Source organism: Palaemon carinicauda, chromosome 22, assembly GCF_036898095.1.
Source record: "Palaemon carinicauda isolate YSFRI2023 chromosome 22, ASM3689809v2, whole genome shotgun sequence".
Lineage (NCBI taxonomy): Eukaryota > Metazoa > Arthropoda > Malacostraca > Decapoda > Palaemonidae > Palaemon > Palaemon carinicauda.
Window position 1 is genome coordinate 36,332,418 of NC_090746.1, and position 27,756 is coordinate 36,360,173.

Sequence of the window (27,756 nt, forward strand, 5' to 3'; positions counted from 1 at the left end):
GATTTTAGAACATGCTGCTCCATCCCTAGGAGAAGCCTAGTTGCGGATATGCTAATGAAGCAGGGAAATTATGTTTGGATCTTTCTGTGGATTTTTAAAATACCTCCATCTTATTTCTCAGTAATTAAGGGGTTTAAAGGGACATTTTGACTTCTCCGGTTCCTTATGTATTTTAAAAGTGCCAAATTTTAGGTTGAGTCTTTATGGAATAGTAGTATTTTTCTGATGTTAAATCAACCAGAAAAATTACAAGATGAAATCAATAGCGTTACTTCAATCGCGTCATTATGTTTTAGGAAAGCATAGGAGGATAGAACATTCTGATATGAAAATGCAATGAACGAAGTGTCTCTTCAACAGGGATGTTACAAGGTATCACTTGAAACTGGGAGATATAGAATAACAGTCTTTTTAACTTGAAAAGTCACACACATCGGCACCTGGGTGCTCGCAAATATAGGAAGGAGTGATACGCTTTAATCAGACATGTGATTTGTCCTCACGTGTCATTTTTTTTCCCCGTAAAAATGCAGGAAGAGGTTGTGAATGTCTAAACTAAGGATGTTATCTGAAAAATATTTGTGGTTTCAAGGTAAAAGTTTGTTGTATACCTTGTGTCCTTTCCTTGTATCTTACTGAATCATACAATTCTTACATTATTTGGTATCATAACTGAGGGAGCAACAAGTTTTTGTAATAATGATAATCATCATCATCATCATCATCTCCTCCTCCACCTATTGACGCAAAGGGCCTCGGTTAGATTACGCCAGTCGTCTCTATCTTGAGCTTTTAATTCAATGCATCTCCATTCATCATCTACTTCTCGCTTCATAATCCTCAGCCATGTAGGCCTAGGTCTTCCAACTCTTCTAGTGCCTTGTGGACCCATCTGAACGCTTGGTGAACTAATCTCTCTTGGGGGGTGCGAATGGCATGCCCAAACCATCTCCATCTGATAATAATAGTTAAATATATAATATAAAAAGTATTGTAAGTTTTTTCTTAATGACATTTGTGCAACGCAACTGTAATTTTTTTTTTTTTGGGGGGGGGGGGGCGGGGAATTGTGAACAACAGTAGCCTATTTATTGTCTCAGTGGTATTCTTTGCTTTGTGTCATTGTTTTGTTTTTTATATTTCGTTTTTTTTTTTTTTCATAATGTGAACGTGATAGAAAAGGCTATTATTTTGGCTGATCCTGTCATCATCATTATATTAATATAAATCTGATAATTTTTGTACATGGAAAATGTTAAGGTTTTACTGACCCATTCTATACAGATGACATCTTGATGTATGTTACATCTGAAGCTGATTTCTTGTAAAGTGCTTTAGTGACATGAACGCAGAAGAAATTAGCTATATGTAAAAAATAAACTATGAAAAATAATAGAACGTGTTAACAATGGCAGTGTTTAGTGTTAATACACAAAACAAGAGTTCTCGAACTTGATGACGTCAATTTAGTGGTCGTTTTAAATTTGGACGTTGTTGTAGAGTAGTCTCATGCCATTGCCATCAATCCTATAGCATTACATGGGTGCTAGGAAAGCGCGCGGATGCGCCACGGCAACTGACCTATGTTATAATAGTTAGTGAAGATGATGAGTCACAAAATGTGGACCCGCCTCCACACTTTGTATAACAAGGTTGTTAGTGGTGTGGGTGGCATCTCCGACCACTCGCACCACACCAATGGATCCAATAAGAATGGTGCCGATCACATCGCTACTAAATTGAAAGGAAGGTAATGTATAAAGTGTATATGGGCACATGTTTTACTTATTTTTAACCTCTTAAGTTCAAGTTTGTGTTTTGGACAAATTATAGAACTTGTCGCTTATTGCCATTGTACTGAAGAAGGAAAAGTTCAGCCTTTACGATTATTGGCTAAATGTTTAAATTATTGGAAATCATGCTTATGTGTATTTTTATAGTTTTACCTATTTATATAGGAATTCTCTCTCTCTCTCTCTCTCTCTCTCTCTCTCTCTCTCTCTCTCTCTCTCTCTCTCTCTCTCTCTCTCTCTGTTTAATGTAGATGCTTTGGCATTTCATCTTTATTGTTGTTAGTTGAAATTTCCCATCAGTGTTTTAACACTATTAGGGTATGGAGTAAATATATGAGGACAATAATGACTTTAGCTACAAGCTCGTTTTGTTCAGGTAACACTGTTAAATGAGGGTTGTGAATTTCAGTTCTTTGAGGCTCAATATCAGAGAAGGTGAGACAGAAGCTCTCATTCTATAACTGGAAAAGAGATGTATGCCTTATTAGATATTAATAAATGAAAATGCAGATTTTTTTTATTATTATTCCTGTTAATGTCTCTGATTGGTGAACGCCAGACTTGGGTTCGAGTCCTGCTCAAACTCGTTAGTTTCTTTGGTCGCTGCAACCTCGCCATCCTTGTGAGCTAAGGATGGAGGTTTTTGGGGAAGCCTATAGGTCTATCTGCTGAGTCATCAGTAGCCATTGCCTGGCCCTCTTCGGTCCAAGCTTGGGTGGAGATGGGGCTTGGGCGCTGATCATATGTATATATAGTCATTCTTTAGGGCATTGTCCTGTTTGATAGGGCAATGTCACTGTCTCTAGCCTCTACCATTCATGACCGGCCTTTAAACCTTTAAAGCCTTTAAATGGGAAACTTGCATTCTATGCTGTTAGATGTTACCTAAAAATTAATCTGTTCCGTTTTGACTCGGGAACATTGCACAAAGATTTCTAGAGTTCTCTTTGTTCATGTGGGATCTGGTACATAAGGATTTCTCTACCTTGCTGGAAGAAGTGCTAATATGTCATTCATTAAATGTTAATTTTCCCAAACGGAATCTTATCATTACCATTGAGGTGCTCCTTTTACAATATTACCCGTAGATGTGTTATGATTTCTCTCAGCGAAGTAGAAAGGCAAGTTAATTGAAACTAGAGAGGCAACATTTTTCAAGCAAATGCAGCTTATTTCACTCCATCTCTCTCCTCGTGCAACCATGGACTGGCCCTATTAATCTTTTCCAGAAATGAATCCCTGCTAGATATACAGTACAAGAAATCATCCTGAAGTGGTGTATACAAAAATTATGAATAACTTAAAAGGGACATATATTATAGACATTTCCATCCATACCCAATTTCAGGTCACACGGTTTAAATACCAGGTCATAGGAGCAAAAAATGCAATTTTTTTTGTTAAAAATAACCGAAAATCGCAAAATATAATCAGTTTGAGGTGTAGTGAAACGTGACTTCCATCCTATAGCCTTATATTCAAGGTACTCTCATAGGAAATATTAGGTCATTTGGTGCAAACGTGAGGGCACATGAGTCGAAAATGTACAATTTTTGCTGTAAAAATTAACAAAAATGGCAAAATTAACCATTTTGAAGAGATGTAGCCTATGCCAGAAATGTTAATAACTTCCTATTAGTATTTATTTAAGGCACTTCTGTACCAAATTTCAGGTTATTCGGTTATAATACCTGTGTATAAGAGACCAAAGTATGCATTTTTGTCACAAAAAAGACTCATTAATATGATTTTAAAGGTATCATTTTTTGGAGCACCTAGGTAGTTGCCCACTCTACCTTTGTGCCAAATTTCAGGTCATTTGGCCCAGAAATGATTGAGATGAATTGATTTCAAGATTTGACAGGAGGAGGAGAAGAAACATCGGGAAAAACGATATATATCCCTTCCATTGGGTGAAATATAATGATAAAATGAGCTGTGTAAGATTTTCACAGCGTAACTGTCTAGAAAATGAAAGAGCTCAAAACAAGTCAGGTCATAAATCATTAGAAGTAGCACCCCGGCTGGATTTATTTGAATTAACTAAAGAAGAAGGATTTTGGTAGTTTGATAAGATAATGACCATTGTATTAAAAGAAGAAATGACTAGACCATTGGATAATAGTAGAGAGAGGAAGATGCAATGGTGGGATGGCTGCAGGGTTATTGCCATTGGAGAAAAAAACAAATGATTAACTTTTAGTAGGAAATCACTTTTCCAAACAAAATTGTTCAGATAATGAAAAGGGTTCATAATGCGTTCTTATTTTGCTTTTGTATAATGCCTAGAAATTACTTGTAGGTTTCTAGTATTTATGCCATTTTAAAATTTCTTTCCATTATTTGTCTATTTTTATTAAGAATACAGTGCAGTATGCTATTTCCCATCGTTTATAAAATCAGCAGGGAATAAGTGTAGTTTTTAGAATAACCATTAACATTATTCTTCTGTTTGGAAAGAGAACTAGGAGCCATGATTTTAGTCATCTTAAGGGGATAAGTGTGCTTGAGGTATATTGTAGACATTTCTTGTGTACTGTATGTCTTTGCAGTGTCCTTTGTGAGTCAAAGCTGCGTTTTCCTTTTACTCTCCTACTATCTATACCTCCGTTGCCAGTTCCTTCTCATTACTTTATTTTACTTCATACTGCAACTGCAAGACTTTCATATATGCACGTTGAATCACCTCCCAGGCCCTAGTTTCCTGCCCTTTGACCTAAATTCATAAATTCAATCCCAGTTTTTATTGTTGCTGGTTAACATTAAGTTGCCATGGCTCTTCATTTAATGATATTAAAAATACTCTTAATGCAGATATGGGTTCATAACATTTAACATTAGGCCTTTTTATTGCAGGTTTTTTTTTTTTTCAAAATAGGATAGAATCAAGAGCATCTTCATGACACGTTGATGTGTGGTTTATTATTAAATTGTTGTGTGAGACCAACATTGTGGTTCAGGAATCATTAGTGATTATCTTGTAGAGGAGGTCGTGGTTCCCTGTCATTATAAATGAATTTATTTATAATATTCTAAATGTCCACGAAAAGGACATTATTTATGGAGTTTCAACGAAGTTGGAGAGTAATGCAATTTAATCTCAGGATTTTAACTACTTGAAGAAAAAATTAATGGTGGTGATAAGAATCTAATACTTATATTTGAAGATTTGTGACTTCGTCTAGGATTAGTATGTATGTCATTTATGTCCAAATACAATAGTGGAACGTTCCAACAACATATTTTGTTTTTGTCGTTCTTCCTCTTCTTCATTCCTTGATTGTCTTATGGAAATGTAAGAGGTTCAATTAAGTACAGTATCTACAACTCAAAACAAACTTAGTTGTTAGCAATTTTTGCAGAGGGGAAAAATTATGTATCAATGAAAGATATGTGAACTGTATAACAGGACTCATATATTTTCTCTTAGTAATATAGCTAAATTGGTTGGTAAATGGTAATAGTAACCTAAAATCAACTATCTCACAATTCTAGTAGAATTTACGTTTGCCTCATTGATAATTATTTACGGTTTCACTTCATGATAATTTGACTGTTCTTGTTCCTCTTAACCAAATTTTTTTCATGCAACTTTCACTGAAAATTCTCCATTGTGTAAACAATCATTTACTTTGTAACTTCCCTTAATAGTGCAATTCAATTTGTCATCTCATTTTTTAGTACAGCTTAGGTCACCAATATATTTGTGTTGTAAGGAAATTGAGGGGATAGTAGTAACCTAAAGGTACCCATACCTAACCTGACCTAAATTGCTGTGTTCTTACTTATGAACACCCCTTCCCATCCCCCTTTAAGGACTCAGGACTCCTCTTAGTAGACCAAAATCACCCTGCCTCCAGTTTTTTCCATTGCTCGCTGATGTTGGGTTCCATTATTAAGGAAAGGTTATTCATATTATTTTTAAATGACAATGAAAATCGGTTGGAAAGAGGAAAATTGTGTAAATATAAATACTTGAACAGCCATATCAATATGAGGTGAAGCCATAAATAAATACCATCTTAATCAAGTGCTTACATTTTTGAAGATTTTTTCACTATTACTATTGCAGTTTTCCATCTCATATGATATATTTCTTTCAAAGATTCGTCATGTTCCATAATGTTAAAATTTTTCAAGTACTGGCAGGTGTAAATGTTGATAGGTTATCCTCCTCACTGCAAAAGATCCAGTTGAAGGAATTTTTTTATGCATTTTCATAGCACTGCCTATTTCATTGTTCTCAGAGTTGTTTAGAATTATGCAAAAAAATTTTATGAAAATAATGATTACTTAATTTTCATAGATAAAGCTCTATGCTATATTTTTAAGTGATGTAATACTAGTATGGTTCTGAATTATAGTTTTAATTTCCTTGCAGATGGTTCCACCCGAATGTCTCGGGTCATGAAGCAGAGGTTCTGCTCAAGGAGCGAGGTATTGAAGGATCCTTTCTTGCTCGTCCTTCTAAATCTAATCCTGGTGATTTCACTCTATCAGTCCGGTAAGTATTTTTAGTAAATGATAAGGCATTTTTAGTATATGTGATGTACTATATATGCTTCCAGTGAGGTAAGATCAGGTTAAAAGTTAGCTTTTACTTTTGTCTTTCTAGTATAACAGGATATATGAATAGTGTATTTGGTATATTGGAAAAAACTTTCTCATTATCTTCAGGTGCTTCAATAGAATGGTCATCAATTTTGTTTCAAATAGCTAAGCTTCTCTCTTCCATGTTGCATTCTCTTGTGGTATGGGAATGCTATCCCCTTTCATACTATCCTCCTTCCTTTCAAAACTATAGCATTCTTTTCTCTAGCCTTTCCTCTTCTTCTCTCTCCATGGAAATAGACCACACCAATCACTGATACATATTCTCAACCAAACTGACATTTTATTGCATTTTATCTGTATCTACATTTCTAAATACTCTATTCCAACCCCATTTGCACTCATGATATTCCACATGAACTGTACATCATGAGATCTTCCATCATTTGTATTTAACGTCCACATTTTGTTTTTGTATAGAACTTGATTAACATTGTCTTCTTAACTTACAGCCATTGTTTCTGAAGACACACTTCTCTATATGACCTTTGTTTGAAGATCGTTCTATCTTCTTTGTTTCATACGCTTCATTCGACCTTCATTTGTTACATTATGTGTACTGTATTTACGATACCCACTTCCATTTTACCTCCATCTCTACTGACATTCATTTCTCTATCATTTTGGTTTCCATTTATCCTCCTTACCTTATTCTTGCTGCCATTTAATTTTGACTTTCAATCCTTACAAACTTTTTAATACCTTTACCAATCTGCACCTTCTCTTTGCTACCACAAAGGAAAACTGTTACTATATTATTAGCAAACATCAGGCAGTCCTTACTCCATTTATATTTATATCCCACAACTGTAGACCTGTGTATCCTGTCCTTTCTGTAACTTATCTCCTTACAGTATTAAAGGAGACATATGTTTCAAAGACTCCATTAATGACAGACCAACCCCTCCTCCATGTATATTTTGGTTCAAGCTTTGGTTTAGCCGTAGAAATGATAAAAAAAATTATCTAAAAAATTTACCTTTTTCATATAACGTGTTCTTTTCATGCCACTGTAAAATTTTTATTAAAGGAATTTTGTCATAAAAAGCTATTTGTTCCTACACTTGATACAAACCTTCATTCTTTACTATAGGAGATATTCTAGCGCGAGCTGGAAAATACGGCAGAAAAACCTTAACAAGGTCGTTAACGACCGGGCAGGTAGTTACCCACCTGTTAGTGGTGGGGGGACCGCCGGTCGGTAGCTGTTGTTTACCTTCAATCGAATTCTAGCCGTCGCAGTGGTAACACCGCTGCTCCTGCTTTTATTTCACTGGCAGACTAGCCTTTCTTTTTTTTTCTTTTTTTTATTAATCCTTTTTTCTTTTTCTTTTTTTTATTAATCCTTTTTTCTTTTTCTTTGTTAGATGTGATGTCCTCTATTATGAGGAAGTGTTCCGGGCACCTTTATGTCGCCGCTGGAGGTGTTTCCTCTTTCCCTATGCCCTAGGTACAGAGGTCATAGGTGTTCTGAAGGCTCCCCCTGCCAAGTATGTAGAAGTGGTCGCCCTCTCAGTGGGAGAAGTTCGAGAGAGGTAGATAGGAAGTCCTAGAAGGACTCTTTACCTCCAGGATTGCTGTTGAAGGTAAGGAGTCATGGACGTCTTCCTTGGCCTCTCGATCTCTCCCTTCAGACTCTTCCTCTCTTCCTTGCCTGCCTCCCTCCGGGGGGAAGTCGAGGAAGAGTGGCACCATTGATTTAACCCCCATTCTTCTTGGTCAGGCGGATCACGTTGCCTCCCCCTGTGGGGCAATACTTTTCGCCACCGGGAATCACTCTGTTACTGCTTTCATTCCAGATCATGTACGAGCGGTATGGCCTGCCGTTGGACCTCCTGGTACTCCTTCGGAGGAAGTTTGGAACCATTTCCTCGTGGGAAAGGTAGTACCTCAGGTCCCTTCTGTTTTGGAACCCTCGGGTGTTCCAGACCTCGCCTACCTCCCATCAACTCAGTCGGTGCCCACGGAAGTTTTAGTGGATATAGTAACTTCAGCTCCTGCGGCGCCTACTTCATACTCCGTTGCGCAGCTACAAATTAAAACGTCGTGAGCGCAAACATCGCAGTACCTCCTCCTCCTCCTCCTCCTCCTCCTCTTCGGAGGCTAGGAGGGGGAGAGAGAAGAGGAAAAGGAGAGCTCGCTCTCCTTCGACCAGACGTTCTCGCCGGAGACACAGGCGACATAGGAAGAGACATCATCGTTCTCGCTCTTCCTTGCTTTCTATCTCTTCACGAGATGTCTCGCCGCAAGACTATAAGCGCTCTCGTCACAAACATAAGAAAAGCGCTTCCTCCTCGTCATCGCCCTCTTTGGAGGTCAGGAGGGAGAGAGAGAATAGGAAAAGGAGAGTTAGCGCGCCTTCTCCTAGATGTTCTCGCCGAAGAGACAGGCGATATAGGAAGAGACATCATCGTTCTCGCTCTTCCTCGTCTTCTGTCTCTCCTCGAGACTATAAGCGCTCTTGGCACAAACCTAAGAAGAGCGCTCCATCTCGTCATCGTTCTGCCTCGCTGTCGTCTTTCTCTTGCGAGGGATCATCTAAGAAGCTAGGGGCGCGGCCAAGGGCAAAGCACGTCCTGACGTTGAACCCTCTTCTTCGCATAATAGTTTGAGCGTCTCCGTTCGCTCTAGAAAAGTCAGAAAGAGCGCTTCTCCTTGCTTTCACTCCTTATCTTCAGAGAAGATCGCTCTCGCCTTCGACTTCTCGATCTCTGACCCTTTGGGGTCTCGTGACAAGGAAACTTCGGTTTCCCGGTGCGCTATCGCTTCGTTTTCTCGCAACTCAAGTTGCTGAAACCTCGGGCTCTCGTGCATTTAGTCACGCTGACACTTCGGTGTCTCGTGACAAGGGAAAACTTCCGTTTCCCGTTGCTCTAGCCCTTCAGGTTCTCGCAACACAACCTCTAGGGGCACACACGATCACTCTGAACCTTCGGGTTCTCGTGAAACTAGTCACCAAAAGTTTTACTCTTATGACAGAGTCATCAGACTCTTGTTGCGCGGAGTGTTCGCGTGCGCTGAACCAACACTACGCCCATGACCCTCAAGAGTTTTACTCTTATGGCAAGAGTCTTCAGACTCCCGTCACGCAAGGTGTTCGCACGCAATTAGCGCTACACACACAAATCTCCTGTCATACACTCACGGGGTCAATCCCTCGCTCTCGTGTTTCAGACAGGACAACCTCCCCAGTTCCTTTGCTCCCTAATGAGTTAAGGATTAAGAGTCTCTTGAAAACCTCTGAAGAAGATGCAAGGGTTCGGCCCTTCTTCTCTTCGGTTGAGAGCAGAAGGAAAATGGAAACGTGTTAGAGAACCTAAAAGAAAACACCCAAATAGCAGCGACGTAGAACACAATGCCGATGGCTTCGGCCGCTCTGTTCGTTATCCTGCGCTTCATGTAGCAGTTCATGAGTTGCCCGTGTTACGAGGTAGCACTCGTTGTCAACCTGCAACTTGATCAACTTGTTGGGAAACATAGATTGCTGCCAGGAGGTTTGCCTCCAGGGGTTAGAGAGCCTCCCCTTACGAGGGAGTGATAACCTTCCTCAGAATTGGGCTGCGTGAGAGAACCACCCCTCCTTCGTGAAGAGTTGCGGTCAGCTCGACGAGTTTTACCTCTGCTATCTCATCCCCAAAGACTGTGCTTTCTCCCCTTGAGCTGGGGAAAAGCAAGTCTAAGGCTTGTTCCTCCTTCGAGGGAAACTTCTCCCTCGTTCGCGAGAGAGATTATTACGCCTTCGTTTTTCCTATAAAACTGGGAGAAAACTTGTCTTAGGCGATGTCCTCCTTCGGGAGAACTCTCTCGTTCACGAGAGAGAGATTATCATGCCTATGCTTTTTTCCCAGAAAACTGGGAGAAAGCTTGTCTTAGGCGATGTCCTCCTTCGGGAGGAGTTCTCCCTCGTTCACGAGAGAAATTATTACGCCTACACTTTTTCCCATAAAGCAGGGAGAAAACTTGCCTTAGGCGATATCCTCCTTTGGGAGGACTTCGCCCTCCTTCGCGAGAGAGAGTTTATTACGCCTGCGCTTTTCCCCACAGAGCAGGGGGGAAAGCTTGTTTTAGGCAATCTCCTTCAGGAGAACCTTCCTCCCATTAACGAGAGAAAACTTGTAGGAGTTTGCTGATCCACGCTCCTCCCCCTTACGCTTTTAGTTCTCCTCCAGGGGCGGAGCGAGAGCCTTTTCTTAAGCGACGTTCTCCTTCGGGAGAACAAACCTACCCTGCGGAGGAGTGTTTTTCATCCCTGACGTTCTCCTCCTCGTGCTGTAAGGAGACGTCTTTTTGAACATACTGGTTCTCCTCACGTTGACCCCTCGGGGTCTCGTGACGATCACCCTTTTGGCGGGCGTGATCGGGTGCCTTTGAACTCTCGTCATGTTGATCCTACAGGTTCTCGTGACCGTAGGAGTCCTTCGGGCCTCTGTCGCGCTGGTCTTTCGAGTTCACACGACTTGGAACCTTCGAGTTTCAGTTACGCAGAGTCGTCGGGCTCTCATAACAATTAGCACAGAGTGTCCGCACATGTACGCAATTAGTGCTATGCGCGCGACCATCGTCATCAAGAGTGTTATTCTTATGACAGAGAGTCTTCCGACTCTCGTCAACGGTCTTCGCCATTACCTCCAGACACTCCGACTTCTACCGTTCTTCCCCTTTCGATAAGAAAGATGCAAGGGGTAAGACATAATGTTGTCTGCTACTCGCGTCTCCACTTTACCTGTATTAACACACGAGGAATTAGCGCAGCCTGAGGATTCCTTAGAAGAGCTGCCGTCGAAGGACTTAGAATCCTCCTATTTGAGGATTCTAAGAACTATGTGTAATATCTCATGCCTTGGCGATTTGCATCTGTCTCCTCGACATATTGACGCTCCAGCCTTAGACAGGCTATATCGTCCACCCAAAACCCTAAGACCAGAATTGATTTTCTGGCTGTGACCTGGTTGGTAACGTCTCTGACTGGTGTTTGACAGTCTGGGATTCGAGTCCCGCTCAGACTCGTTAGTGCTATTAGTGTCTGCAACCTTACCATCCTTGTGAGCTAAGGTTGTGGGGGTTTGAGGGAGCCTATAGGTCTATCGGCTGAGTCATCAGCAGCCACTGCCTGGCCCTCCCTGGTCCTAGCTGGGATGGAGAGGAGGCTTGGTCGTTGACCATATAGTATATGGTCAGTCTCTAGGGCATTGTCCTAACTGCTAGTGTTATGTCACTGTCCCTGGCCTCTGCCATTCATGAGAGACCTATGAACCTTTAAACCTGGTCTGTTCGCCGTGCAGACCGTCTGAGGAGGCATCACAGGCGGTTGCGGGAGAAACGGGTTCCCTGAAGTCTCAGGAATCCAATAAATTCCTGTTTAAGAGACAAAAGCCCTTTAGGAAATCAGTGATGTCAACCCTTCTCCTTTGATCTTGGATCCCCTCACGGCGAGGCTCACATCGGGGTAATCCTCGAAGAGATACTCTACACTTTCAGGCTCTTCTCAGTCACAGAATCCTCGGAAATGGAAGCGGCTTCAATGTCCCTTCTGGGGGCTCATTCTTGGCTTGACACATGGTCTGGTATAGTCGGCTACCTCGCGAGCCACGAGAACTTGTCAAACCAAGACTCCATGCAGTTCCTACAGGAAGTCCTAACTGCTGGGGCCAAGACAGTGGACTTCTTGACTGCTACAACAGCGACCATGTGGAGCAATTGGGTTCTCAAAATGAAGGAATCAGTAGTTCCCAGACTTCCTTTTGTACCTCAGTGAAGAAAAGCTCCTCTCAGTCTGGGCGATTAAGGGCTATCGCTCAGCCTTGAGCTCATCTGTAGACTGAAAAGGGGTTGACCTCTCCACCTCAGGAGACATCACCTTGGTTGATTCGAGGTTTTGAGTGATCTTGCCCTCCACTGGGGATTAGATCATCTCCGTGAGACGTGTCTTACGTTCCCTGAAGGGTCTGTCATATGAACCCTTAAGGGCCTCAGGCTACTTTCTGAACCTTAAGACCGTCTTCCTCGTACCTCAGTCCTCGGCTAAAAGGGTCAGTGAGCCACATGGTCTGTCTTATGTCGTCACCCATTCTAAGAGATGGGGGGGGGGTGAGTGTCTCGCAACTTCATACCGGGCTTGGTGGCTAGACTTATAATCCTTCATCTACTGATGAGAGATTTCGAGAATTTCAGTTTTCCACCCTCAATAAGGTAACACAGGATACAGACCAGTCGTTACTATGCCCAGTCAGGGCGCTAAAGAAATACCTGAAGTGTACCAGACCTTTCAGACCACGTATCCGTCATCTCTTCCTTAGTACCAACAAGGTAAAGAAGAGAACCTATCGCAACACCATCCCTTTCTGGCTCAAGAAAGTTATTGCGAGGTCTTTTCACGGAGACCCAGAGGCAGCAAAACCCAGAGCCCTTCAAGTTAGGGGAGTGGCTGCCTCACTGGCGTTTAAGAGAAATTTCTCAGTCTCCCTAGTCTTAAGTGCTGGGGTCTGGAAACGCCAATTAACTTTCACCGCTCACTATTTGAGCGACGTGACACATAGGTCTCTAGACACCCTTTCTATAGGGCCTATTGTGACAGGTCAACGGGTGCTGTAGCTACCTTACGCCCTTTCAGGGGACAGTAACCATTGGCTGAGGATACTGGGTTACACTAGGTTTTAAGAAGGACATCCATCTATCTTCTTCGTCTCCTTCTCCCTCCCATCTAGGGATCCTAGTCTGTATTCAGTTTCAGCTGGACTTGCCAATGGAAATAAGGTATGATACTCATCTGATTCCTCTCACAGGGTATAAGTTATACTCGTGGTCACGAGGTTTCCCCATTTCCAGGTTGGGGGAATCCTAAGTTTGAAGGGGTCCGAGTCTGATGTTCCTGACCCACTTCATCCTGAAACATTTGTTTCCACGAAGTTACAAACCTTCAGTCGTGCTGAGATTATGGGGATCTACAAAGAAAGAAGATTTACGGAAGATTGTTGCTTCAAAAGATTCTAGTCTGAGGACTACAGTATCTTCCCTAGGAATAGGGAACTCCTTGGCCACCCTGGCCTCAAGACTAAGTCTCCTATAGTAAAGAATGAGGGTTTGTATCAAGTGTAGGAACAAAGGACAAACTTATAACAGAGTTTGTATTTTTCCTAACATACAAACCCAAATTCTTTACACAAATCTTCCCTCCATCACCGCCCCCTAGAATAGTCCTAGCTAGAATCCGATTGAAGGTAAACAGCAGCTACTGACCGGTGACCCGCCACCACTAACAGGTGGTAAACTACCTGCCCAGTCGTTAACGACCTTGTTAAGGTTTTTATGCCGTATTTTCCAGCTCGCGCTAGAATATCTCCTATAGTAAAGAATTCGGGTTTGTATGTTAGGAAAAATACAAACTCTGTTATAAGTTTGCCATTTTCCTTTATTCCCAAGCTTCTCAAACAGCTGTGTCTTATATACTTGATCCCAACATCCTCTTGTTTCAACCATATGTCTTTTCCACCAGTCCAGTTATTTGTCTTATTTTTTCAATTGAAACCTTTCTAGAAATAATGTTATACACCATTCTAATACTGCAACTTATACAAACTTTTCTCGGTTTCCCATTATGTGAAATAGAAATACCTGTATTCTTCCAACCCTTAGAGCCTTTTTCTCATTTACTTAAACATTATACAGTACAGTACAGAGAAGTCAGCCACTCTTCATGCTATCTCATAAACATCTAGAAGGACTTTTTAAAGATGGAAGAACATTTACTCTGTCTAAAGTACAAACTTCTAATAAGAGTACAGTATTGTGACAACTATATTTGTTCCGGGGCACTTATAAACCCTCCGCTATTTATAGGGGTATTACTTTCGGCTTAGCTGAAAGACAAGCCAAGATAATTTTAGTGAGGGATAACTACCCCATCCACTAGTTAGTGGGTGGGGATGGGGTAGACAGGCTACTCCACTCGCTCACACCTCTCGGCTGAGTAACCACTTTGCTTTTTGGCTCGGTAGAGTGTGGACATACTGTCGCTCTCTCCTGCCTTTGACATGCCTTGATTAATCCTTTCTCTTTTTCTCTTTGCAGATAGCATGTGCAATGAGAATGTCTATACTTGAAATTCTGCTCCTCGGGCTGTAAAGAGACGCCCTTTTGAACCTGCGGGTTCTGGTCATGCTGATCCTTCGGGGTCTTGTGAAGATCACGCATCAGGCTCTCGTCATTTTGAGTCTTCTGGCTCTCTTGGCACTGCGAGACCTTCAGACCTCCGTCACTTTGAACCTTATGGTTCTCGCGACATGGAACCTTCAGGTTCCAGTTGCGTTGAGCCTTCAGGCTCTCGCAACGATGGTCATACTGAGCTTTCGGGCTCTCTTGCCATCCGTCACGTTGAACCTTCAGGTTCTTGTAACTGGGAGGTTTTGATCTCCCGTTGCGCAGTTCCCTTGGGATCTCGCAACCCCGGTATTGTTGAGCCCTTGGGCTCTCATGCCTCTCGTTATGTTGAGCCTTCAGGCTCTCGAGACAGGGAAACTTCGGTTTCCCATTGTGTTGATCCCTTGGGGTTACGCAACCCTGGTTATGCTGAGCCTTCTGGCTCTCCTGTTTCTTGTCACATTGAGCCTTTGGACTCTTGTGGCAGGGAAACTTCGGTTTCCTGTTGCATTGATCCCCCTGGGTCTCTTAACCCGGTTACGCTGAGCCTGCGGCCTCTTGTTCCGGATGCTATGTAGAGCCTTTGGGCTCTTGTAACAGGGAGACTTTGGCTTCTTATTTTATGGATCCTCCTGGTTTGAGCCTTTGGGTTCTCGTGACTGGAGTTACGCTGAGCTTTTGGGCTCTCATAGCTCCGTTGGACCTTTGGGTCTTTCTTGCGCATACCCGTAGGGTACACGCAGCACGTTTCCTGAGGGTTTCCATCCTCCTTCAGGATTCAGGGATGCAATTGCTCCGGGATTTCGTCACTACGATCCCCATGGGTCTCGCAACATGGAGTCATGCTCTATGGTAGCTCCTCCCCCTGGGTTTCATCCCCTTGCAGCATCACATGGCAGACCAGCTTCACGTGACATCGCTGTGTCTTGTGATGGAGCAATATCGTGTGATTTGGCGGCGTCTCACGGCAGAGGTGGTTCTCGCTATTTCCCTTCCTTACAGAACCCATCTCGCCTCTCCTTGATGGTTTCTTCGTCCCCAAATGAGGTTCATTCTGCGGTTTTGGCTGCAGGAGGTTTCCCTCCCCAGGGTAAACTTCCCGCTAGGCAAGATGCCCACCAATCCCTCCAGTCTCATGGGCTTCCACCAACCCAGAGACAGCCGTCACCCACTCGACAGCGCTCAGACCCTTTCCCCAAGGGGAGGCCTGTGCTGGTTTTGCCGACAGGTAAGTTGCCTACTGGGGAAAGGGCTAAGATTCCTGTAGAGGTTTTAAAGTTCAGGATTCTGTGCCATCCTAAGGACCTCCCTCCCAGCACATTGGGAGCCTGCGACCCCCCATGGCTGCGAGCATTATTTACGTAATGCGGCAAGCCTTGATGGGGGTAATCTTCCCATTCCCAGTCCGTAGGTGGCACTCCAAGGATCCCTCTGTTGCCACCTCTCATCCCTAGTGCCTCTCCTGCGAATCCTCATCCTTACCAACGCTGGAGGAACTTCTGCCTCAGCCCAAAGAACCAATTGATTTATTTACAATCCCTAAATCCTTGGTCAGACTTCCCCTACCTCAACCTGGGAGGCAAAAGGAAGCGAGCACGTCCACGGAAGTTGCCCTGTCTTCGGCTTATCCTGACGACAACTTGGACCCATGCCATGGGTGAACGCTCGGAATTGGAAGGACAAAGCAATCCCAAGGACGACGCTTTGCCAGCTGCTACTAGCCCTAGGTCAACAGAGGATGAACGGTAGGAGTCTGAGCACACCTTCTGGCAGGTGTTAGCTTGCATTTGCTCCATCAATGGGCTACCAGATCCATTGGCAGCTCCTCATAATGGTAAGGATATGGTCTTGGACCAATTTTATGGCACCCAGAGACCCCTGAAGGCCAGTGCAGCTCTGCCCTGGTCAAAGGTGTTAGGAGGTGCCAAGCAGAAGGCAGTTTCTCAGGCAACTTGCTTATCTTCCTCCCTCCGTACCAGTTCATCTTACAAGCTCCTCCCTCCTTCGTATTTGTTTAAGAGGAGGTGTTACGAGGTCCTCAGGGAGTCTCTCCCTACCCTGCCTCTCGACCACTCCATAGAGGCACTCTCAAAGGGCATGCCATTCGAGAAGCTTACTGGACTTCCTGTCTCATTCTCGGCCTCTGATATACTCAATCAGGAAAAAGGCGCTAAGTACCCCATGCAGGCTACTTATGGCTCAACTTATGGTTGGGTTCTTTAGGGCAACTGATCCAATCCCAGGACTGGTCTCAGGAGTCCTCTTGGAAGCCTATGGAAACTTTCCTATTGTCTGGTACTTGGGACATTGAGTTCCTCTCCCATCAAGTGATGAACCTTTGGGCTAACACCATCTTGAAGAAGAGGGATGCCATCATAGGAAGGTACCATAGGCAACCTCTTCACGCTGATGTGGCCAGACTTGGAAACGCTCCTTTCGAAGGGAGCTCTCTCTTCAATCCTGAGGATGTCGAGTGGGTGTAAAAGTGAAAGAAGTCCAGCCAGGACTCCCTTATCCAGAAGGACTAGTCCTTATACTTCTCAGCCACAAAGGAAACCAGCTCCTAAACCGCAAACGAAAAGGACTAGAGACCCAAAACAGTAGGGTCATAGGGTATCTAAACAAGCCTTTCAAGGCAAAAAGTTCTTCCTTGGAGGCAAGGGGAAGAGGGGATCTAGCCAAGGCCAATCCACTAGGATGGCCAAGCCTCCAATACAACCACCTATGGGGGAATGCCTACAGAGCTGCTGGCAGAGGTGACTTCGTCGCGGGGCTGAACCCTGGACAACTGAAGTGATTCGTTCTGGGTATCATGTCCCATTCACTCTTTCTCTCCCTTCACGGACTCTAGTGTCCCTTCCATCGAACTCCTATGCGAAGGGATCCGCACAGATGTTTGCCTTTCAGGCAGAAGTCCAGACCATGTTGGAGAAGGGGGCTTTCCAAGATGTCCTCGATGGGTCCCCATACTTTTACAGTACTTGACTCTTTCTTGTGGAAAAGGCATCTGGAGGCTAGAGACCAGACATCGATCTCTCAGCTCTGAACAGGTTTGTCGAACAGACCCCGTCCAGAATGGAGACGGCCGACAAGGTCAGACATGCAATAAGACTGCGGGACCTCATGTGCACTCTAGATCTAAAGGACTTCTACTTCCAGATCCCAATCCATCAGTCTTCCAGGAAGTATCTGAGATTCATGCTAGACCAGAAATATTACCAGTTCAAGGTGCTGTGTTTTGGTCTTTCCACAGCATCTCGAGTCTTTGCGAGAGTGTTTGCCTTAGTGTCATCTTGCGCTCACAGAATCCGCATCCATCTCCTAAGATACTTGCACGACTGGCTAATTATGGCAGACTTGGAGGTGGTCCTCCTTTGCCACCAAGGTGAGTTTCTAAGGTTTTGCCAAGATCTGGGGATCATGGTAAACTTCGAGAAGTCTCACTTGCTTCCCTCTCAATAACTGGTATACCGGGGCATGCGAATGACACCATAAGGCACAAAGCTTTCCCATCAGATGAAAGGATTCAGAGGCTGAGGGCGGTAGCACAGCCCTTCCTCAGGCGAGAAGAGCTCCCAGCTTGGAGCTGGCTTCGCCTGCTCGGCCACCTTTCCTCTCTGGTCCGATTAGTTCCCAACAGTCGCCTCAGGATGAGATCCCTTCTGTGGTGTCTCAAAGAATTGTCTAGTCCGCATAGGACAAGAGGAACTTTTGTACCTCAGATGATAGCTGGCAGACCTAAACCTCTGCAAAGGGGTCGATCTTCTCATTTCTCCCCTGGAGTTGACGCTCTTTTCAGATGCATCAAAAGAAGGGTGGGGGGCCCACTTGCTGCACCACAACATCTCTGGCCATAGGTCCGAATCAGAAAGCTATCAGCACATAAATCTCTTAGAGATGAGAGCAGCCTTTCTTGCCCTCCAACAGTTCCACCAGTTCCTGGCGGGGCACTCCATGGTACAGCATTGATGAGCGACAATACCATGATAGTTGCTTACCTAACCAAGCAAGGTTGTACCTTTTCACTGCAGCTGTGCCATAGAGATACTCAGATGAGCAGAAGACAACTCGGTGACAACTATCAGATTGCTTCATTCCAGGCAAACGGAATGTGCTGGCGGACAATCTGAGCAGAGCGACTCGGATAGTGGTCTCCGAGTGGTCTTTGAATCCTCTAGTAGTCAACAAAGTCCTAACTTTGTGGGGTTCCCCGACTCTGGATCTGTTCGCAATGGCCCTGAACTTCAGGCTCCTGTTCCCCAAACTCTTTGGCAAGATGCTTTCCAACAACGGTGGGTAAACCTGAATGCATATGCATTTTCCCCGTTCTGTCTGATGAGAAAAATCCTCAACCAGTTACTGTACAAATAGGCAGCAACTTACGAATGACTTTAATAGCTCCGCTATGGCATCCTGCAGAATCGTTTTCGAACCTCCTGCAACTCTTCACGGAGATCCCGAGGGAACTCCCTTCACAACACAACCTGCTTAAACAACTTTATGCCAACTTTTACCACAGCCGTAGCTTTGCTTTGGCTTCACGCCTGGAGACTGTCCAGCACCACCTTGCGCAGAGAGGCTAGTGGCTGGACACCTCAGATGCTCCACAGAGTCAGTCTACCAGGCTGTTCCTACTCGCTTTGGCTTCGGCCAAGAGAGTTACCAAACTGCCGTCTCTCACTCTAGGAGACGGGGAGAAGTAATTCCCAGCTACATCCCTGAGTTGATTGCAAAGACTCAAAATCTGGGTGTTTTTGACCCTAGGTTCGGCCCATTTCGGATAGAGAGTCTTCATTTTGTAACTGAAGATTCAGACCAACTGGTACTTTGTCCAGTAAGGAGTCTGAGGTGTTACTTGAAAAGAGTGGCAGCAGCTCGTCTGTGTGCAAGCATTTTTCATTAGCACGGGGGAGGTCAAGAGAAGGGTCACGAGAAATACCATTTCCTCATGGATTCGGAAGGTGATTGAGAAAGCAATCAATCCTTCCAAACAACCCAGAGCTCATGAAAAACTACTCTGTGGCGCAAGTACTGCAAGTCGGCATGTGAAGCGTCAAATGACCTTCACCACCCACTACTTGTAAGACATAACCCACAGGAGTATGGAGACTTTCCATTGGTCCTGTGGTGGCCACACAACAAATGGTCTAAACACCTCAAGCTCCTTAATGGACAAGTAGCAGAGGGCTGAGGTAACCCGGGTTAGTCTTGGGTGAATGAGTAAGAATGACTGGCTCCTTTCTTACTTTCACCTTCTCCCCCCAGGGGGAAAACAGCACCACAAGCCTCAGCACAGATGACCTCACCTCACCGCAGGCAAGACTCATTTCCCTTTTGCTTCCTAAGTAATGAAATAATACTTTGTTACGACACCAATACCTCTTTAGGGGAGGGCATTGGGTTAATCCTAGAACTCTAAGGTCTTGTACTCAAGTTCCCCTGTTAAAGACAAGCCACACTGCTATTTTCACTCACACACAAGCTTTTGCAGACCACTATCTGTGCATTACCTTATATTGGTACTTGATTTTAGCGAGGGTAGGGTTCTTACTACAATTGATCACAGATCGAAATAGAGAGAACCCCGGGTCATGACCAAGGCCTGTTGGTGAGGACTTCCTTCCTCCTAAGAGTGAGTCACCCCTATAAATAGTGGAGGGTTTGTATTTGCGCTAGAACAAATGACAAATTTGTAAGTAATTTGTATTTTTCTTAGCATACAAACCTGGAGCTATTTATACAAATTGGCCCGCCACCCTGTCCCCTAAAAAGTCCTGCCAGAAAGAAAAGTGGTTACTCAGGCAAGAGGTGTGAGTGAGCGGGGTAGCCAGTCTACCTCACCCCCACCCGCTAACTTGCGGACAGGGTAGTTATCCCTCACTAAATTATCTTGACTTGTCTTAAAGCTATGCCGAAAGTAATACCCCTATAAATAGTTCCAGGTGCATGCTGGGAAAGATGCAAATTACTTACAAATTTGTCATATTTGTTTAATTGATTGCTGAAGATATTAAATTTTCAGCAATCACTTGAACAAATATATAGTTGTAACAATATACTCTTTATTAACTGAAAATGTTCCTACTTTTTATTGTATTTTAGAAGTTTTCATACTCATAATTTTATTGTAATCATTCTCATTCAAGTTGATTTTCTATACAATACAGTGCACTGTATAATAAGTTGACTAATAAAGTTTCATAGTTTGAAGAATTTGTTTATACTATACCAAAAATTTCAATTTAGGTAGCTGTTCAGTATTTCATTTTAAAAATTAGAAATTATTTAATTTAATGTGCATTATGTTATGATATTATCAAGAAAAGTACATAGAATTATTTACATTTCAATTGAATATCTTCCGTTTTTAGAATCTGCATGAATTAAACTACAGTTTAGACAAAGTTCCTTATATGTAATTAATTCACATTTGCCTGTTAAAGATGTGACAATGCACTAATTGAAATAATTGATTCAAGAATGCTTTCAAGTAGAATGAGTTATGAACTTATGATTAATAACTAACAAAGTATAACATGATAGAAGTTAGGTGTAATTAAATTTTCTAGTACAGTAGTTGTTTAGATTGAAATAAAAAAACCCCATGAGGTAGTGCCATCAGTGCCATGTGGTGCATTGTAGACATTATTCAAGAGTCTTTAAGGCTTTCATTCAACCCCTCGCTGTATAGTACTGTACAGTACATCCTTTAGATCATTCTAATTTACCTTTATACTTCCATCCTTTCTTCCATCTTTATGTTCAACCTTATCTAACTTTAACCTCAAAGTGTAGGCTACTTGAATGGCCTCACAGGCCCCAGTGCCTGACCGTAAGCCAAAATTCCATAAACCAATCCAAATTAAAAGGAAATTTTCAATATTAAACTTAGCCGGTGATCATATAGCTGTCAGCTCTGCTGCCCGACAGAAAAACCTAAGGACAAAATACGCCAGCGATCGCTATACAGGTGGGGGTGTACATCAACAGCGCCATCTGTCGAGCAGGTACTCAAGTACTCCATGTCAACACAGAACCAATTTTCTCTTTGTCGTGCCACTGGCAAGACCTACTAAATACGCTGTTACTAACTGGATTTGTTTTCACAACTAATTGGTGAAGTACACTATTCTAGTTTTGAGCTTTCGCTATGCAGGGGTTTTATCTTCATCTCAAAACTTGAACTCGTTTTGGATAGATTTAATTATGGTGACTAAGAGAGTATGGACTCTCTTTCACTTTTAAATGGCCGACCCTTCCCTTAGACGGAAGTGTGTTTAGGTTTTTAGTAATTTTGCTTAACACGTTATAGATCTATATATTTTATATCTCTCCGCCTTTATTAGGCCTCTTCGATTAACTTTCCATTTATTATAAACATATAAAAAGAAATTTTTATGTTTTGTTTATTTGCGACCTTTCCTGATAGTAGGCGGTCCTAACTTGGAACCGAAGTTAATCAACGTTGAGCCCGTTATATCGTATTTAGCCTTTAAAGAATTTAAAACTTTTTAAATTTAATGTTTTATGAAAGAATTTCTTTGATAGTCTTCGTACTGTTTTCAAAGATGAACTAACGTTTAGTTTTTTTAGACTACTCAGTTGTTGACGTTCAGGACGTTCAACATGCGCTCTATCGTTACGATAGAGAGAGAGTGTATCACGGTTTCACTTTGCAGTAAGAGTAAATCGATTCTGACGTTTCGTTCATTCTTTCTTAACTTAAATGGTTTAAATTCTAAATTAAAGGAACTTTTTATTTGGAAAACCTTTCAGTTTTTTCCTTTAGCCATACAGTATAACATGTTTTTTTGACGATATATAATTGGGCTCTTCTCTCAGGTGCGAAATCAAGAGAGAAAGAGAGAGAGAGATAGAGACGGAGGGAGAGAGAGGAGAAAAAAACGTTCCGTTCAAGCGGGTAACGTTGTTCTCGTGTCACTCTCCTCCCTAGTCGCTGTACGGGGAAGAAGGTAAAACGTTTCTAGGGTTTTATTCTTGTCCCCAGGCTATGTGCGGTGAGAGATTGTAAACGTAGTTTAATTGAACTAGTGTTTAGTCTCTTTCCCAGCCACTGAATTCTTTATCTTTATATGTTTTCTGTTTTTGCTAGTATTAATGAGCTGCATTATACGACTGTTTTCGCAATTACTACCTTTTAATGAAGGGTAGAATTGCGTGTTTCAGGTAGAAATCAGTAAAAGTTTCGATTTCAGTGAAATAAGTGCAAAACAGAAAATCGAAGTGATAAAGTGATATGCGCAAAGTGTTACAGTGTTGCGTCCGAGGGTTCGTCTGTTCGTGCCTGTCGTTCACCTAGTCCGGGACCTCTTGCAAGCTCCCAAGCCCAGGGGAGAAGTAATGTCGAACGACTTATGGGTTCGTCAGGCCTTGATCAACGAACAGACGTTTTCCCTCCGTGGTTTCGGGCGTATCTACCCAAGATCGCCCCACCCACACAAAGACGAGAGAGCCCATTTACTTCTCGTCTGCGGAAGAGGTTTCTCGTAAGAAACCTTGGACCAAGGTCTCGCAGCTTATTAAGTGCAAGTCGGTCCCTTCCGCGCAAGTCCAACGGCCCAGGTGTAGCCACTGGGTCAGTTCGTACTCGCTGCAGTCTTCCGACGACTGCTCACCTCCTAAGAGAGGCAAAGCGGTACCGCAACAGGCAGTAACACCGTCTGTTGCCGCACCTGCTACTGTAGACCCTTAGTGGTCTTTGCTACAGTCTATGCAGACACAGTTAGCATCTTTTATGCAGGAGTATCGTGCGGAGTAGGTTGACGCTGCACCCGTTAGCCTACAACCAACCACGGTTGTGCGTACAGTAGACACTGACGCTACCTGCTCCCGCACTCCGCTTGTGAGAGTTCCACCTCCCATGCGCAGTGTACCCTGCCAGCCGCACGTTGACGTTCACAGACGCACGCTACCCTCCGTTGACGTTCGCGAGTTGCCACAACAACAGGAGGGTGGAGTTAAGTTGCTTTGTTTTGACACTGTGCGTCAACCTCCGCAACCCACTGTGGTTACCGCTACTCGCCCGCAGCAGACTAGTCAGTCAGGAGTAGAGGCTTTGCTTCCCCACACAGCTATGGTTGTTGCCAGCTCACAGACTGTCAAGCAGTTACATGACGTTGCCTTCTGGTCTGCTACTAATGCACCAGTGCTGTATGTCCTCACGCACCTGTTGTGGTTGACAGTTCAGTTTTTGGCAGTTCACAGACTGTCAGGCAGTTACATAACGTTGCCTTCTGGTCTGCTGCTAATGCACCAGTGAGACCCTCACTGAGATACAGTGATACCTCGGTACTCGACCATAATCCGTTCGAGATCCGTGTTCGACCTCCGATTTGTTCGAGTACCGAATTTTTTTTCCCCATAAGAAATAATGGTATATATTCTATTCCGTTCCCAAGCACTCGAACAGGCCCAAAATATTAATAAAACGTGTACCTAAACAACAATAATTATCTAAATGTGTATGAAATTGGTCAGAAAATCCTATAAAACAATTTTAAACCATTTACTGTACTAAAATAAAACAATTTTAAACCATTTTCTGTACTGTAGTGAACATACCTTTGAGCAGCGGTTCGATGGCATACAGGGATGGATGTGGAGAGGATGGAAGGGGGAGGTTACTGCTTGGAAGGAGAGTCCCCTTCCATGATGTGGCGGGGTAGTTCTCCTTCAGGAGTTGTTTCTCTCTCCAATGAAAGGGTGGGCAGATCTATTTCAGGGGTTTCTTCTCTTCTTTGTCTCTTCTTTGGAGGAGAAACAGGCTTTGATGTAGCAGCTTTCTTTTCTTTTGTGAAAAACTGGTCTATTGTTAATTGTTTCTTCCTCCTCTGCAGTATTCTTCGAAAATGATACATGACACTATCATTAAACATATGCACTGCCCGGTTTGCTACTGCAATTTCTGGGTGGTATTTTTCAGCAAAAGCCTGCACATCTGCCCACTTGGAACAAATTTCATTGATGAGAGAACTTGGAACATCCTCCCTTACCTCATCCTCTTCTGAAGATTCCTGCTCCACAATCAGATCCTGCTGCTGTTGTTGTTGCAGGTGCAACAATTCCTCCACAGTCAACTCGGTAGAATGGCTTTCTACAAGCTCATCAATATCATCCTTGTCGACCTCAAGCCCCAAACTCCTGCCCATGACAACAATTTCCTCAACGACATCAGTGTCATCAGAAATTACAGGGGTAGCAGTGCTTGGACCCGCCTCTGGTTGGAAACCTTCAAACTCCCTCTCTGTGACACATGATGGCCACAGCTTACGCCAGGCAGAGTTCAATGTCCTATAGGTCACACCTCGCCAAGCTTGGTCAATCATGTTAACAGAGTTGAGGATGCTGAAGTGTTCCTACCAGAATTCCTTTAGGGTCAACTTCGTGTCACTGGTCACTTCAAAACACTTTCTGAAAAGGGCCTTGGTATAGAGTTTTTTGAAGTTTGAAATGACCTGTTGGTCCATGGGCTGGAGTATGGGAGTAGTATTGGGGGGCAAGAATTTGATTTTGATAAAGCTGTATTCTTCTTTCAAGTCATCCTCGAGACCTGGAGGATGTGCAGGAGCATTGTCCATAACCAGAAGACATTTCATTGGCAAGCTCTTTTCAATGAGGTAAGCCTTAACCTGGGGGGCAAACACTTCGTTTATCCACTCAGTAAAGAATTGTCTTGTGACCCAAGATTTAGTGTTCGAGCGCCACATAACTGGTAGTGCACTTTTACAAATATTATTTCGTTTGAACACCCGGGGGTTGTCCGAGTGGTACACTAACAAGGGTTTGATCTTGCAATCGCCACTTGCATTTGCACACAGCAACAATGTTAGCCTATCTTTCATTGGCTTGTGACCTGGCATCTTCGTCTCGTCCTTGGTAATGTACGTATTGGCTGGCATTTTCTTCCAAAATAACCCAGTCTCATCACAATTAAAGACTTGTTGTGCGATCAAATTTTGTTCATTTATGTACCGATCGAATTCCCCCACGTATTTATCGGCTGCAATTTGATCCGAACTAGCTGCCTCCCCATGCCTAGTAACACGATGAATACCTGTTCTATTACGAAACTTTTCAAACCAACCCCTGCTCGCTTTAAATGTAAATGAATCACTTTCACTGGTACTCGGACTTTTCTTCACTAATTCTTCATAGATATGCAACGCTTTTTCACAAATGAACGCTTCACTAACACTTTCCCCGGCCAACTGTTTTTCTTTAATAAATATTAAAAGCAACTTTTCCATCTCCTCAATCACTTGTGGCCTTTGCTTAGTTACCGCCGTAACTCCCGTTGCAACATTCGCCTTCTTAATCATTTCTTTATGCTTTAAAAACGTAGAAATGGTCGACTTCGCCATTCCGTATTCTACCGCTAAATCGGACACTCGTACACCATTCTCATATTTCGCTATAATTTCCTTCTTCAACTCGATCGTTGTTCGCACTGTTTTCCTCTTCTCCTTCCCCTTAACACTCATTACTTTCTTGGGACTCATTATGAAAGCTAAAAAAGCAATTAAAAGCACTGAAAATCACTAAATCACAACGAATGCTGATCGCGCGTTGTCTGAGTGACGCTCTCGAGAGAACTGATGCTTCCCGAACAAGCGAGAGTGGCCGAGATGGCGCGATCATCACAAAGCCCATGCGGTCGTCACGTGTTCGGCTGGTCGAGTACCGAATTTTTGGTCGAGCACCGCAGCAAAAATTTCTCGAAAATTTTGGTCGAACTCCGAATTGTTCGAGTATAGAGTCGTTCGACTACCGAGGTATCACTCAGTGATACCTCGGTACTCGACCATAATCCGTTCGAGATCCGTGTTCGACCTCCGATTTGTTCGAGTACCGAATTTTTTTTCCCCATAAGAAATAATGGTATATATTCTATTCCGTTCCCAAGCACTCGAACAGGCCCAAAATATTAATAAAACGTGTACCTAAACAACAATAATTATCTAAATGTGTATGAAATTGGTCAGAAAATCCTATAAAACAATTTTAAACCATTTACTGTACTAAAATAAAACAATTTTAAACCATTTTCTGTACTGTAGTGAACATACCTTTGAGCAGCGGTTCGATGGCATACAGGGATGGATGTGGAGAGGATGGAAGGGGGAGGTTACTGCTTGGAAGGAGAGTCCCCTTCCATGATGTGGCGGGGTAGTTCTCCTTCAGGAGTTGTTTCTCTCTCCAATGAAAGGGTGGGCAGATCTATTTCAGGGGTTTCTTCTCTTCTTTGTCTCTTCTTTGGAGGAGAAACAGGCTTTGATGTAGCAGCTTTCTTTTCTTTTGTGAAAAACTGGTCTATTGTTAATTGTTTCTTCCTCCTCTGCAGTATTCTTCGAAAATGATACATGACACTATCATTAAACATATGCACTGCCCGGTTTGCTACTGCAATTTCTGGGTGGTATTTTTCAGCAAAAGCCTGCACATCTGCCCACTTGGAACAAATTTCATTGATGAGAGAACTTGGAACATCCTCCCTTACCTCATCCTCTTCTGAAGATTCCTGCTCCACAATCAGATCCTGCTGCTGTTGTTGTTGCAGGTGCAACAATTCCTCCACAGTCAACTCGGTAGAATGGCTTTCTACAAGCTCATCAATATCATCCTTGTCGACCTCAAGCCCCAAACTCCTGCCCATGACAACAATTTCCTCAACGACATCAGTGTCATCAGAAATTACAGGGGTAGCAGTGCTTGGACCCGCCTCTGGTTGGAAACCTTCAAACTCCCTCTCTGTGACACATGATGGCCACAGCTTACGCCAGGCAGAGTTCAATGTCCTATAGGTCACACCTCGCCAAGCTTGGTCAATCATGTTAACAGAGTTGAGGATGCTGAAGTGTTCCTTCCAGAATTCCTTTAGGGTCAACTTCGTGTCACTGGTCACTTCAAAACACTTTCTGAAAAGGGCCTTGGTATAGAGTTTTTTGAAGTTTGAAATGACCTGTTGGTCCATGGGCTGGAGTATGGGAGTAGTATTGGGGGGCAAGAATTTGATTTTGATAAAGCTGTATTCTTCTTTCAAGTCATCCTCGAGACCTGGAGGATGTGCAGGAGCATTGTCCATAACCAGAAGACATTTCATTGGCAAGCTCTTTTCAATGAGGTAAGCCTTAACCTGGGGGGCAAACACTTCGTTTATCCACTCAGTAAAGAATTGTCTTGTGACCCAAGATTTAGT

General features: G+C 43.2%; 1 protein-coding gene across 7 annotated transcripts in view; it reads left to right on the forward strand.

The window, feature by feature from the left end:
• Positions 1 to 27,756, forward strand: part of LOC137616404 (tyrosine-protein phosphatase non-receptor type 11-like) — a 284,273-nt gene that overhangs the window by 124,153 nt on the left and 132,364 nt on the right. For 5 of the 7 annotated variants that reach the window (XM_068346127.1, XM_068346125.1, XM_068346128.1 and 2 more), the window contains exon 2: positions 6,175 to 6,297. In XM_068346127.1, coding sequence (XP_068202228.1) covers positions 6,175 to 6,297 — 123 coding nt within the window. Of the gene's footprint in view, positions 1 to 1,260; positions 1,751 to 6,174; positions 6,298 to 27,756 lie in introns of all 7 variants that reach the window. The other 2 variants (XM_068346123.1, XM_068346124.1) reach the window with 1 other exon arrangement.